Source organism: Alligator mississippiensis, chromosome 1 (assembly GCF_030867095.1).
Source record: "Alligator mississippiensis isolate rAllMis1 chromosome 1, rAllMis1, whole genome shotgun sequence".
NCBI lineage: Eukaryota > Metazoa > Chordata > Crocodylia > Alligatoridae > Alligator > Alligator mississippiensis.
Window position 1 is genome coordinate 124,567,305 of NC_081824.1, and position 14,358 is coordinate 124,581,662.

The 14,358-nt window shown below is 43.7% G+C and overlaps 1 protein-coding gene across 10 annotated transcripts in view; it reads left to right on the forward strand.

Moving 5' to 3' along the window:
• Positions 1–14,358, forward strand: part of UTRN (utrophin) — a 631,944-nt gene that overhangs the window by 226,340 nt on the left and 391,246 nt on the right. For all 10 annotated transcript variants that reach the window (XM_019488372.2, XM_014605522.3, XM_059713704.1 and 7 more), the window contains 3 exons: positions 615–827; positions 11,890–12,003; positions 12,789–12,944. In XM_019488372.2, coding sequence (XP_019343917.1) covers positions 615–827; positions 11,890–12,003; positions 12,789–12,944 — 483 coding nt within the window. The remainder of the gene's footprint in view (positions 1–614; positions 828–11,889; positions 12,004–12,788; positions 12,945–14,358) is intronic.

Sequence of the window (14,358 nt, forward strand, 5' to 3'; positions counted from 1 at the left end):
GAAAATGGGGCATTCCAGTGACCAGCCAGCTTTTTATAATTTTACAAATGCCTAGTGCTTTTTATTTTAATGTTGTAATCTTACATTGCAGTGTAGCAGAGTAGCATCAAGAGTCAAGGTAATTCATGCTTTCATTATGCTTAGTTGCTGTTACATATTTTCATTTAGGTGTGGTACTTGCAGAAGAGGGAAATAAAGGAAGAGTATTGGAGCCAATTTACGGGGGCATAAAAATAGCAGCCACCCCTGTTGTTGGTTTGGCATTGCTTTGTGTGCCTCTGATATCTAGCTGTGCCTCTGGGTTCTGGGAGTAGCATAGTTGTAGTGTCACACAGATCAGTTTGGGTTTACCTACCCAAGCAGGTTTTACAGATTTTGCTGACCTTTGTGCTGCTGCAGCTGGATTTGTATCGGTACTGAAACTAGCTAGTTTACAGCTAGTTTCGGGGGTCTGCCCTATGCTGCAGTCACAGCAGTGCCTGCAGTGTGGACATATTTTAGCTCTGTATTGTCCACAGTATGCCATATGTAATACTTGCATTTCTGTACATATGTGCATACTTTCTGCACACATTATTGCCAATATGCATCTTTTTGTACTACTTTCTCTACAGACTCTTTGTGAAAAAGTAGAAAGCCAGAAGCCCTCAATGGATTACCTGGTGGCTGAAACAAAAGCTTTGGAGAAACAAGCTTCTTCTGATGTAGCAAAGATCTACAAGCAAGAATTGAGGCGTGTACAGGGCCAGTGGGACAAGTTAAAGGTCAAGGTTTCCCAAGATGTTCATATACTGGAGGAAATCTTATCCAAACTAAGACTGTTTGAGGTAAAAATAAATATTCAGGTTTATCCTTTTTTTTTTCTCTATTATAAGTCTGTTCTCTTGTCCATTTGCATGCAGGAATCCAAGTGAAGTAAATAAATCAAATGTTAAATAAGACTCTTATCCAAGCACAACATGAAACTGCTATCATAAGGATTACTGAACTATAGCATAATTTTGGCCTAGTTATGCCTAAATTTAAAATATCTGATTTCCTTTTCATCATTGGATAGAATTGATTTTCACTTAAAAATAATATTCCTCCTTTTTATTATATTTTTTTCAATTAATTGTTGTGAGCTGTTCATAAATTTATGGATACTCTGTAAAAAAAACAAGAAACAACAACCAAAAAACAAACACGCCCCAAACTAACCAACAAACAAAACACCCCCCTTTAAAACACAACCTAAAAAAATAAATTTTCACTTCTGTAAAAACATGAAGCCGCTGCAGATTTAATCTCCGTAGCCAAAAAAAACAAGAAAAGAAAAAGGAGGCTAGAGCCACACGGCAAGACAGGTGGAGTACAGCAGTCTCACCTACTGTCTGAGTGGGAGCTCAGTACCCTGCATTCAGGGAGCTCTTGGCAGAGCTTTGCCATTCACCGAAGCCTGCTCTAGACATGTTCAGACACTCAACTGCCCCCCAGCTCTTAACAGCTACTTGCATCTGTTAGGTACAGGGTGGAGAGGTAGTGCAGCAGGATGGTGCCGTGGGAGAGGGAGGGGTAGAAGGAAGTCCTTGCTAGGACAAGGGGAGTGGGGTTGGCTGCGGGGTGGGTCCGAGGAGTGACCAGGATAGTGTGCGGTGTAATTAGTGGTGTCAATGTGTGGGATGAGCAGGGGACCTCTGTAGTGGAGGAAGCAGTGTAAAACTACTGCTGCAGTTGTACAAAGATGCCAACCCAAGCATTTTTCTTAAATTACTACAAATATGTCAATAAAAATATTTCTTTGTCAGAAAAAAATATTCAGCTTGTCAGTGGGGGGAAAAAAACATTATTGGGTTGGCAATCCTGTTTGAAAGGTAGAATTAGAAATGGTTAAACTGGAACTGGTGGTTCTTTGCCAAGTACATCTTTGAGGACTCAGTGCTGTGATGGGCTTAAGTGCTCTTGTCTGCCTGTGATAACCCTGCAGTGTTAGAGCATTCAGTATCTCAGATGGCGTGCTCAGCACCTTGCAGGGGCAATCCCTGCACTCTGATTTTAAAAAATCACAATCCTGTTTCTGCTTCTGCGTCAGGCATAATAGAGCGTTAGTACAGAGCTTTCAAAAGGAAGGGAAAATGAGAATGTTATATTAAATAAATATTCAGGCATGGTGCATATGTTCTAAAAATTGGATTTTCAAATGTCAGAAGTGGATGTAAAGAGTAATTAGAACCTGGACTATACAGACCTGAATTTTTTTTTAAATTGTCTACTCAATCTCCACAAACATTCTTAAGAGGTAGGATAAGAAATGGCATCATTTTAGGATGGGAAGGATTATTGAAACTAATTGGTGCCAAACAGATTCCTTGTACAGAGTAGAATCCAATTCCTGAGTCCTATTCCTGTTGTCTGCCTATTATTTAATGTTGTCCCACAAGAAAGTGAAAAATCATTGTATCACAACTTAGAAAATACATCCTGTAGTAAAACTATTGGACGTACATGAGATGCTGATACTTCTTTATAGTTATGTACTAATGTGTATATAACAATTAGGATAGCATAAAACCTAATTTGGCTGTCAGTGTGGAGGTGTTACTGTGTGAAGTGTTGATAATATTATAGTGCTTACTCAGACACTTCGAATATATTCTGGGTTTGTATTTCCTTTCCCTTTTTTTGTTCTTATTGAGGTACTTCTCAGCCATCCCTTAATTTAGCAGAAATTGTGACTTCAGATTCTGAATACAAAGGGTTTTACAAATTGAAATTACTGACAGAAGATATTAAACTCCCAAACTGAACTGCTGCATGAATCATATTTTCACTTCTTAAAATTGGTGCTTTATTTGGAATATTTAGCTAATAGATTATGGAGGGGAGGAAAGCTGCTAATTTGTCCCATCTTTTGAACAAAAATTGAATCAGGTTTTATACGCAATAAACATTTCAAGACAGTCAGTGTTTAATTCATATAGTTCAGACACAATCTAATTTTTTAGTGAATATTATCCTTTTAAATCTTGAGGGCCATTAGAGTCAGGTTGTTTTTTGGGTGTTTTTTTTTTTTTTTAAAGGCTGTGAACCCACACTGAAACAACCTGGGAGAGATCTTCTGTGTTTGTTTTCCTTGAAAGAAAAACTTACCCAGAGATGCTTGAGCAGTCATTTGAATGCTGAGCCTGTGAAGAGCAGAGAGCTTGTAGTGCTGATACTGCATATCCAGGGGGCTCTGGTGCACACATCTCAGCATGTTCTGCAAGCTCCCTCAGTCTGCCTGGAGGTAGAATGGCAGCAATGCACAGAGTGGGCAGGAGCTTGTTGGGATGTTGGAGAACTGTTGTGGCATCTTGCAGAAGACAGTGTGTAAAGATACTCTTGTGGGAATGATTTAACCCTAGTTATTCTCAGGTTATTTTTCTCCTGGAGTGGCCGTTTTTACTCTGGGAGAAACATCCTGAACATCTGTATGCTTGTGGTTTCTTCCAGGAGAAACTCCATGTCAGTACATGGACACAGCCTGAAGTGCTTTTTTTTTTTTTAAATTTAAACTTAGTCTTCTGTTTTCCGCTGTTTTCAGAGAGGAAAACTATACACTTTTATTTTGGAGATCAGAAGAACTTAAGAACAAGTTTTGATGCAGACAGGAATTGTAGGGACTACTTAAATGCAAATACTATGGTATCTCTTAATAGAGTAGCTGAATAGTGTAAGCCTAGCTTTCAGGATTTACTTAAATCAAAGTTGGACAGGCTGATTATTGTTGGAAAATGAAAAAAAAAATGCTTGAGGCTTACTAGTACAAGCTTGGGAAACCAGACCTGTGGTAAAAACTTTTAGCTTCACTTGACCCGAGGCATAGAGGTCACGCCCACATATTAACACAGGTATTTGTCCAGGGGAAAGTTTAAGAAATGCTTACTCCTACATTTGTTACATTAGTCATTAATCATTAGTTCTAGACTTTGGACTCCCTTCCAGTTTACTGGTGAGTCATTCTCTATGCAAGTTTTCTATACATTGGGGAAAAATGAGTAGTATTACGACAGTCATGGGTATGTGGTCCTGATAAACTTGTAAACAGAACCCACAAGGCAGCCTGAGGTTAAGAGGAAGGTGGAGGTAGTTTTGCACTAGTGTATGTTTATGTCCTTCTAGGATCTTTTATCTTTTCTCAGTTCCCTGTCCATTTTGCAGTTCAACTTATTACCCCCTCTAATTTCTTTTAATCGCACTGTCTTTATTGGTAATTGTCATCCATTCAATTCAGCACTTAACTAAAGATGTGTGGATAGTTCCCATATTCACTCAATTAAATACTGCTTAACCTGTGCAGGATTGAGTCCTGTAAATGGAAATCCTGATTTTATACTTAAGTGAGGGCAAGACAGTAAGATACTGACAATAAGTACTGCATACTTTCTATGTGGCAGATTAAGTATTTTGGTTAGATTTACTTCAGTGAAGTGGTGCAACTACCAGCTTTTTCTGATCTGCACAGTTTTACTCAGTATTGGTATTCTGATCTCTCTGTGCATATTTGTCATGTGTTGATGCCAAGGCCACAGACGTCCCATTCATGTCACTAGGATTTCTGAAGACCTAGGGAGAGCAGAGTACAAAGAATGAAATTTTGTTGATAGTGAGGAGCTAAATATTTGCATATCATATTAATAAAGGGAAAAAGTTAAAGGAAACTGCAAGAAAAGATGGTATTGAAGTACAGGCAGTTCTTGGACTTACAACCCAATTGGTTCTTGAAAACTGTGTCTTAAGTTGAAACATAATTTGGAACCAATTTTCCCATAGGAAACAATGTTATAAATGGGGGATTAGTTTCTGAAACAAGGCCCAATACCCTATTTTCACAAAAAACCCCCCAGAATTTTGTACTCCGTCAATTATAGATGAGTGATATAGCTACATTAATGTCTTTATATTGTAAATAGCAATCATACTGATTTGGAAGGACTTTTTTGAGGAGACTTTCCTGGACTCTTTGAAGGGCTCTTGGCTGGAGTCTTCTCAGGAGTCTTGGCTGCAGGTTTTTCTGGAATCTTGTCTGCTCTGTTAAAAACTGTGTCCAAGGAAACTTGATGGTCTCTTCTTTTTCTTGTCCATTTCTCTGTAATAGCTGTACAGGTTGGATATGCCCCTATTCACTGATGCACTGCATTCAGTGTCGGTGTTATGTTCCTCAAACAGGGACATGGTAGCTTCCAAATGTTGAAATCTCAGCCAACACTTTTGTTGTCAAGACTTTAAGGAGGATTCTCTTCAACAGTGGGTGCATCTTCTTCCTCTTCCACTTTTTGATGTTTGTCATAAAGACTCCTAGCTTTTTCCTGAATGATGCCTAAACTCACATGAGCAGAGTTTATCTTGATCCTCCAGCCAAATGATTAACAGCCCATAGCCCCCGGAGCTAAGCCACTGCTTGTCCAGCTGCTCCCCTACTGCTCTCCCTGTAGGGAGGCCAGTGGTGCTGGTCTGCACTCCGGGGGGGGCGGCTATGGGTGGCCACGGGAGAAGCTGCTGCTTATCCAGCTGCTCCCCCTGTGGTGAGGCGGACAGTGCCAGACTATGCTCTGGTGGTGCTGGGAGCGGAGGCAATGCATGGCTGCAGGAAAACAGCTTGTGAAGCTGCTCCCCCCCGTGGCAAGGTGAAAGGCTCTGGGAGCAGGGGCTCTGCCCTGCCACCGCTTGTCCAACCAGGGAACAGGTGCGCGGGATGCCGGTGTGGTAGCACTGGGAGTGGGGGCTCTGCCATGCTGCTGCTTGCCCAGCCGGTAGGGGGAGGGGTGCAATGCAGGCTTGGCTTGCTCTAGGCAGAAGGCACTGGGAATGAGGGCTCTGCCCTGCTGCCACTTGTCCAGCCAGGACAGGGGGTCATGGGATGGAGGCACTGCGCTGCCTTGGACAAGCGTCATGCAGCAGTTGAACTGCTCCAGCCTCTCCACACCTCCCAGATGAGCCATTGTTTCTCTCTGCCCCAGTAAGCGGTGGCAGGGCATGGCAGGGGCATGCGCCCCGGATCTCCTTGGGGTGGCCTGGGCCAGGGCTGCTCTAGGCAGGTGGTGGGGGCTATGGGGAATTTTAGGGTAGCTGCAGCCCCTGTTCTGCTGCCTGCCCCGTGCAGATCCAGGAGAGCATGCCCTCGCCATGTCCTGCACCTGCCACTGCTCAGTGGGGCGAAACCGCAGCTCGTCTGGGAGGCGTGGGGAGGCTGGAGGAGCTCTGCCACTGTGTGTCGCTTGTCCGAGGCAGCGCAGTGCCTCTGCCCCATGCCCCACCCACCCTGGCTGGACCAAGCGGCAGCAGGTCAGAGCCCTCGCTCCCAGGGTCTTCTGCCCAGAGCAAGTGGTGCCTGCATCATGTGCCCTCCCGCCCTGACTGGGCAAGCGGTGGCAGAGCAGAGCCCCCGCTCCCAGTGCCTTCCACCTGGCATGCAGCCCTGGCCCCTGCTGCCCCACGCAGATCTGGAGCGCCCCCTGTGCCCTCCCGGACCTGTGGCATGCAATGGCGGGGCTGCCCCACCCCCTCCCCGTGCCCCCTAGCCCTGCTCCCAGCCTCAGCTGCCATCCCTCCCTTGCTGTGGGGGTATTGATCTGCTTCCCCATGCCTATTCCTTCCCCCTTCCCCCCACCACAACAGACTTACTAGCTGGACGCGACTGTGTCCAGCATCGTAAAGGTGAAACCTGGATTAGAACGTCAAAAGAGGGTGTCAGTTTACAAATGTTGTAAGTGCCATTCAGTGTAACTCGAAACATCCTAAGTCGAGGACTGTCTGTATTCTGAAATTTGTATTTCAGCAGTCTTAAAAGCTGGATGTTTCCTGATGTTTGGCAGTATGTCCATTAGTATTTGCAGCCTGAATAGTGATGCTAGTTCAGGCACTGCTGGTCTTTAAGTTAGACTCTAACTTAGAATGTCTCTGAATATTACCACGAGAGTTGGAAAATGAAAAGTGTAGGGTAATGAAAACTGAGACAAAAACCTTTTGATTGGCACTGGTGAGATCTGGATCTAGCTTGAACTGCAGGAAGTGATGTGATCTGGAAACTAGCTATCTTTGTCCACATGTTCTGCACTACATTTGTGATAGCCAGGCTTCCTGGTTTTCTGTGACAAGAAAATTGCAAATTCTCTGATTGAAGCCCCCCAAATCTGTTTTTTCCTGTTTTAAAATGAAACACTAGTGTATATGTGTGTGTGTGTGTGTGTGTGTGTATGTATTATAAAAAAAAATAGGTATCAACTGAACACAATGTTTTCTTGATATCTTTACAATTTTTAAGCAATTTGGAACCTTACCAGTGCCTCAATCACTATAATAAAATAAATTCTAAATACCTATATATTTTGGTATTTTATTTTGGGGTTTTTTATTTTGGAAGATCAGAGCTCCCACTGCCCCCTTACCTCACCAGGATGTGGGTCCTGCTGCAGCTGCTTCCTCCCCACTCCCTCCTACTGCTTTGTGGTGCAGAGCAGCCCTGATATGCCGGTGCCCTGCCCATGCCATTGCCCCTCATTCCCTACCCGCAGCCCCGCCCCCGCCCCCAGCCCTGCTGGTGCCCCTCACTCCCTAACTGCATCCCTCTGCCCCCTACAGCTCTGTTGGAAGGGGCCCCCAGCTGCTGGCACTATGGGGTCAGGGACCCAGTTCCACAGCCTCCTGCACCCTGCAGTAGCACCTGAGCCCTGGCTGCCACATGTGGGAGGTGATGGCTGCTGCGGTGGAGCGGAGTGCAGAGCCTGGCTCCTCCTCCCCCACAGGTGGCATGGCAGGAGTGGAGCCCTTTGGGGAGGGCAGGGGGGGTGGATGTGGGCTACCCGCCGTGGGCTCGGGGCTTCCCACCATGCTGCTCTCCCCACAGGCCCTCCGAAGCCCAGCAGGTGGGATCTGGTGCAGAAGGGCAGAGCAGGGCTGGTCGGGGAAACTCAGTTCCGCCACTATGAATCTGGCACCATAATAGGAAGACTCTCCCCTGCCCACCCAGTAGCAGTGAGGGGCACAGCTCCACCCTGCCACCCCCACTGCTGCTGGGTGGGCAGGGTGCATCTCGCCATGACCATGTGTGGCTCCTAGTGGTGGCACTGAGCTTCCCTGCCCTGCTCTGCCCTGCTGTGCCAGGTCCCGCTCGCTGGGTGGTGGGGAGCCCAAGTCTGCAGCAGGCAGCCCACACCTGCAGCACTGCCCCTGCCCTGTGCACAAATCTGGGGGGCATGTACTCTGCATGTCCTCCCCAGGAATGTGTGCAGTAGCAGGGACCCAGCCCCCTCTTCCACCTCCTAGATGAGCTGCCCACAGCCCCATCCTGCCCAGGCCCTGTGACCACGCATTCTGGCTCTGGGGTACGAGCCCCATGCACCACCCAGGCTGAGCAGCAGCCCCAGCCCTGCCCAGCTCCCTCCTTCCCTCACTATGGGGGCCTCAATCCCACCCCTGAACCAGCTGGGGAGCTGTTCTCTTGGCTGCCTGGTGGCCGTGTGCATGTTTACCTGTGCAGATGTACAATGCACCCACTGCCTGATCACCCTCCTCCCACTCCCCCTAGCCCCTTTCAGGCTGGAACTTTATCAGCCTGCAAGGGGAAACTCACCATTTCCTGCATTTTTCTCCTTTTAAAGGAGGAAATCCAGGGGTTTGTTGTTTATTTTTTTTTTCCCCTTAAAATGAGAAAATCTGGGTTTTACCATGTTTTTCTGTGGTGAATGGAAAACCTGGATTCCCAGTGATAGCAGTGGCCACTGCTGGGGACAGGAGACCAGACCTGAATGGACCGCTTGTTTGATAGCATGTGGTAAAACGGAAACTTGGTAGAGCAGTGAGTAGATAGAAGTGGGCTCTCAACTGAATATGTGACCTCTTATAGGAAGTTAGCTTGCATTTGCATTATGTTTTTTAGTTTTCAGTATTTCTATTTTCTGTTAGCATTTTTTGAAATTTAAGTAGCGCAACAATAGTGCATGTCATCTGTACATCTTAAGAGGGGAGTTAAGTGCCATCATCCTCACTTCATACGTGAGGAAATAGAGGATCACAGTGAAATGACTCATTCATTTGCATATATTAGGTCAATGCAGTGACAGAGCTGCATGTAGAAATCCTGATTCTCCATCCCATGTATTACCCCTGTGGCTGTCTTGCAAGGAACTCTAAAATGTCCCCTTAGTTATGGGAAGTGAATTCTGTTGCTATCGGCATGGCATGGGCCACATTGACTTCCTGTTTTCTAAAGTAAAATGTAAAGAAGAGGAGAGAGAGTCATTTAACTTTCTTTAATGGTGTTTTGTTTTTTTTACAAACTTAATAGAAACTATTAGGGAAAATATTTTTAAGCAGATATCTCCACTTTGTTAAGAAGATTGTCACACTCGTAGATTTTCTACATGGACAGCTATAGTAGGGGCCTTCTGTATAGAAAGCTGTATTTGCCTCCACATTGAGAAGGGTACAAGGACTACTCTTATTCCTGGCAGATCGTTTCAACTTCCCAAATTGGCTCTGGCCTCTCATGTCTCAGATAGAGTTCCAGGTTGATTGATCAGAAGAGTGGATAGGTATTTGTCTACGATAATACCAGAATAGCACAAACTGCAATTTGTGCAGTTAGATTTAGATGACCCTTGAGGTCTCTTCTACTTTTATGGTTTTTATGTCAGGGTTAGGAATGTGGCATGATCTTACTCAGTGCTTCCACAACATTGTATGATGGACTTTTGCTCTCATGAGCCACAGGGTGAAAAAAAAATAGGCTGGAGTTAGTCCTCTAAAGTTTTTGTTTTGCAGATGTTTTTCTAGATTATGTCATCTCTGCCATATGGTCTTATTTGCTTACTAAACTCTAGCCTTCCATTTGATTTATTCATCTGCACAGATAGACTTGTTATTGGTATTGATGATAATGTTCAGAATGTTTAATCTTTGTTTCCAGCTGGGATGAAATGGGGCAACTCATCTAATATTAACCTTATCCCAAATTTAGGGGTTAATTTTCAACAAAATCTGGTTGAAAATCATTTTGGATGCCTGAGTAATACGCTTCATTTCTTTCCCTCTCCCCAGCTACTCCCCAGTCCTCATTGGACAATGTATGAACTTTAACTTTATTCACCTTTTGTAGATTTAAGTATTGGTTCAGGAAGCCTAAGTATGTGAGTAGCCCATTGAATTCATTTTGGCTGTTTATATGCTTAACAACATTAGGCATGTGCTTAAGGATCTTCCTGAGTCTTAATGAATACATTGTATTGTGGTTTCATTTTTGGAGCCTCCTTTAGAAATTGATTGCACAAAGCAGTCTAATCAGCTGCAGAAAATTCCAAAAGCTGGAGGAGGAACACAAATATGATAAGAATCTTACCCATAAATCATTTTCCTAGTAGGTTTTGGATAAAAATAAACACTACAGTGCACTACAGTGGGCTTCCATTGTAGATTTTTTTAAAGGTCATTGATAATATTTAGATCCTTAAAACATTTATCATTACAACTTTTCCACTAAAGTAAGGCATATATTTTTTCCACTGTGACATTCAGTTTAGAGTACACACTTGCACTTCATACATTGCCGGTCTGTGCTAGGATGGTTGTGTCAGCATAATGTGAAACTGGTTCACAGCAAATTTAAAGCTCAAAAAAACCCCTGTGTTCTTTAAAGCATTACCAGATCCATGGCTTCCTTTCACACAAATATAGTTAAGAATGAGGGGAAGAAGCATTAAAAAAAGTCTGCAAATGATGATAACATCTGCAATTACATGAGACAGGGTAGAACCATTTTTATTAGAAAGGAAACAGAACTTCACTCTACAGGCTATATCCCAGCTGCTTACAGGAAGCAGTTTCCCTTAGGTGGGGCTTAAAACTCTAACTATTGAGGACCACTTAAGAGTGACATTATGTTTTCAGCAGAGGTTTCATCTAGGCATATGTACAGCCTTGGCTGACTTGTTGGGTTGCTGATATTGCCTTGGCAGACTGTTCCCAGCACCATTTCCCTTATGATCAAGTTATACCATAACTGTATATGCCAGGGGTGCTCAGCCTCTGGCGGGTGGGCTAAATGCAGCTTGCGGAGCCTTGGAATCTGGCCTGTGGGGCTCCCCATGGGTCAAGAAATCGGGCAGTGGGGAGCAATGGCCATTAATATAGCCACCCTTCCTCCTGCTAAATTTCCAGACCCCAAGCCCCGTGTACCCAGTCAGAGCCAGGCTGCACTCCTTCCCCCTCTGTGTTTGTGTGTGGGGGGGTGCGGCCTGGCTGGGGGTGCGGTGGGGGAATGCCTTTACCCCCTGGGGCCGGGTGAAGCCCCCTTTCCTGTCTGTGGGCCCAGGGTGGGTCTGCCTGCCCTCCTGCCTGCCTCTGCATGGTTGGATGGGGCTGTGGATCAGAACTGCTGGTGGATCTGGCCTGTGGTCAGACTGGGCACTTCCCATCCAGCCCACCAGCACCACTTGTACATGCTATGGAGCCTTTGAAATATCTGGCACTATACATTGTCAGAGACAGATTGTTGGATTTGGTGTCTACCAATAGAGGCACAATACTTGTGCCTCTCTCCAGCCAGGCCTCTCAGTGGAAGGGGTTGGCAGGAACTCCTTCAGGCTTCTTACCTCTGCTTCTCTCCTGATCCTATTGCATGTATGTAATGGCCAGAAACAGTGTGGCCCATATTCAGCTATTCTGTGACTTGCATGTGAAACTGTACAATAGCTTTTTCTTTGCATTCATATCAATTTAGATGGGAAAAATTACCTCTCAGACAGAACAGGAATTGAGGCTGCCTAGTAGTTTTCCAAATTTTCTGTCTTCATTACCAGTTGCTGCTGAAATGCTATAGTTAGAGGCTGTTCATCACAGTGTTGTATCAACCCTTCATTACTGTGTTCAATTTAGGCTGATTCAAAAGTCATGCAGAAATGGATGGATGGTGTGAAAGACCTTCTAATGAAAGAACAGGCCATTCAAGGAGATTCTGAAGGGCTTCAAAGACAGCTTGACCAATGCACAGTGAGTTCTGCTGATCTAAGGAACCTTCTGTAATAAATAGTGTTGTTTTCTAACCTTTGTTATTTTGCTACTGTTACTAAGCATAGCAAATGATGCCTTGAGTCAAATTGCAAGAAAATTCTCTCCATCATTTTGTCCCAGTCATATTTTTTTGCTAGCTCCTCAGTTAACTTGCCCATAATATTTTGTGCTTATTGTGCTGTTTTCAAGTCTCTAAGCATGCTTACCAATATCCAGGGAATTTAGCTTTGCATGTCCACCATGAGGCTGGTATTTTCCCTCTTTTACAGTTGAAGGAATTGAAGCACAGAGAAACAAAGTGACTTTCCTTAGTTAACCTGGAAATCCTGTGAAAATTCAGGGTTAGAATTCGGATGTTTCTCTTGTCCAGTTCTTTGCCATAACCACAAAATATTTTTTTCCCACAACCATTGGCCTATAGTAATACCCTGCAAAAGCTGAAATGCTATAGTTAGAGGCTGTTCATCACAGTGTTATATGAACCCTTCATTACTGTGTTTGATTTAGTTCAATCTTATGTGAACAAATGAATAAATAGCACCTGAAATTTTATCCGTTTCTTGGATGGGTTTCCCTTATTCATGGATGTTTTGAAATTTCTGAAATAGAACATTTAGTATACATGGCATCTTCTTCAAACTCATAGAGTACTAAGGGGATAATGTAATATCTATATAATGTTCTACAGAGTAAAAGTACTACTACTATATACTCCCATTTTTAAAAAATATGTTGTTAATGTGTATATTTTCTGCTGTGTTCAGCTGCTTGTTAATGAAATGGAAAAGACTGAGCTCTCTTTGAAAGAGATGAAAGAAGTAGAGTCTATTTTAAGAAATCAGCCTATTCCAGGAGTTCATACTTGGGCAAAATCTAGGTTGGTGGACTGCCAGACACAATGGGACAAACTGAGCAAACAGGTCAGTTAATGGTAGTATTGTTACTTATTTGTTATCTGATAATTCTTCATTGTATTCTCTTATGTGTAGGCCTTAGTAGGATGGCTGAGTAATACCCTACCTTCTGCCTGAGTAATGAACGTCAGAATAGGAGTGTCAGGCATTTAGATGACATCCTGTTATTAAAATGTCTTTAAAAAGGTTGCAAAGGTTGTGGCTGAAAGTACTGCCCCCCCTTTGCAAAAATGATTGTTCAACTAACCAGCACTTTACTTTAGCACTGTACCTTTTGAGGTGAGTGCCTTTCTGATTTTTAGATATTTATAGTTTCAAAGGTACTGATACGAAGACAAATCAAAAGAGACAATGCATAAACAAGTAAGCTTTTCTTTCATTTTTTGAAGAATGAAAGTGATGTTTTTATCTTGTGATGCACATTTATGATTCTTTAACAGAGGGCTGTCCAACTTGTGATGTGTGGGCTGCCTGTGGCACACAAGGGGGTTAAATGACGACCTATGGGCTTCTGGTTGGGAAGCACTCCTCCCACTCTTCTACCTGCTGCTTCTCCTTCAGCTTCAGCTTTTTGCCTCCACTCCTGGGGATTGAATGGTGTTGTGTAGTCCACAGGGCCTAGGGAGCCTGGGATTCAGTGTGGTGCAGTGTTTGGCCCCGGGCTGCTCAGCAGTTGGATAGACCCGTTTTAATGCAACAACCTGCAATGCTCACGCACTCCATTGTCGGCAGTCTGACCACCTGCTTCTACTGACTTCTACTTGGAGTTGTGCTTCAGAGGTGTAAGGGAGAGTGTGGCCCTGTGTTTACATTTCAAAAAGCGATCAGTTGTGAGCATTTTTAACTGGAGTATTAAAAGCTGTGTAAAATCAGAAATACTATTTCAAATGTTGCATTAAAAAATAAAAGTATAGGGCAGAGAGAGAAAGCTATGGCTCCTGACCTGTATGTGGATCCCTTGCAGTTTCAGTATGACTCCAGGAAAAAAGAAAAGTACCTTATAATTAAATAAAAATCTTTTTATTTCTCTCTTTTATTTTCTGTTTTTCAATTTTTTTCTACTTTTTTATTCTTTACTTTTTGCTTATTATTGAGTCCAAGTAGTAATTTTAATGACTTGTTATTATTTAAGCCAGGGCACTGTGTGCAGGCCGGTCTATGGGACATGTTCATCTCAAGTTTTGTGTTTTGCAGCTCTTGACCATGGCAAGATTTTTATTTATTGCTAGAAGGGTTAGGAAATTTGGTGATCCTGGGCCAAGTGATCCAGATAGTAGATTTATATTTCAAGTTAGTACTTTCTTCAAATTGTTTCTATCATTTTTTCTCTCTGTACAGTTTGAACCTGTGTTAAGAAGTGTCATTGTAGGTATGCTCATTAGTTAGAAGGGAAGCTGGTTTGAGTTTTGTGGGACATACA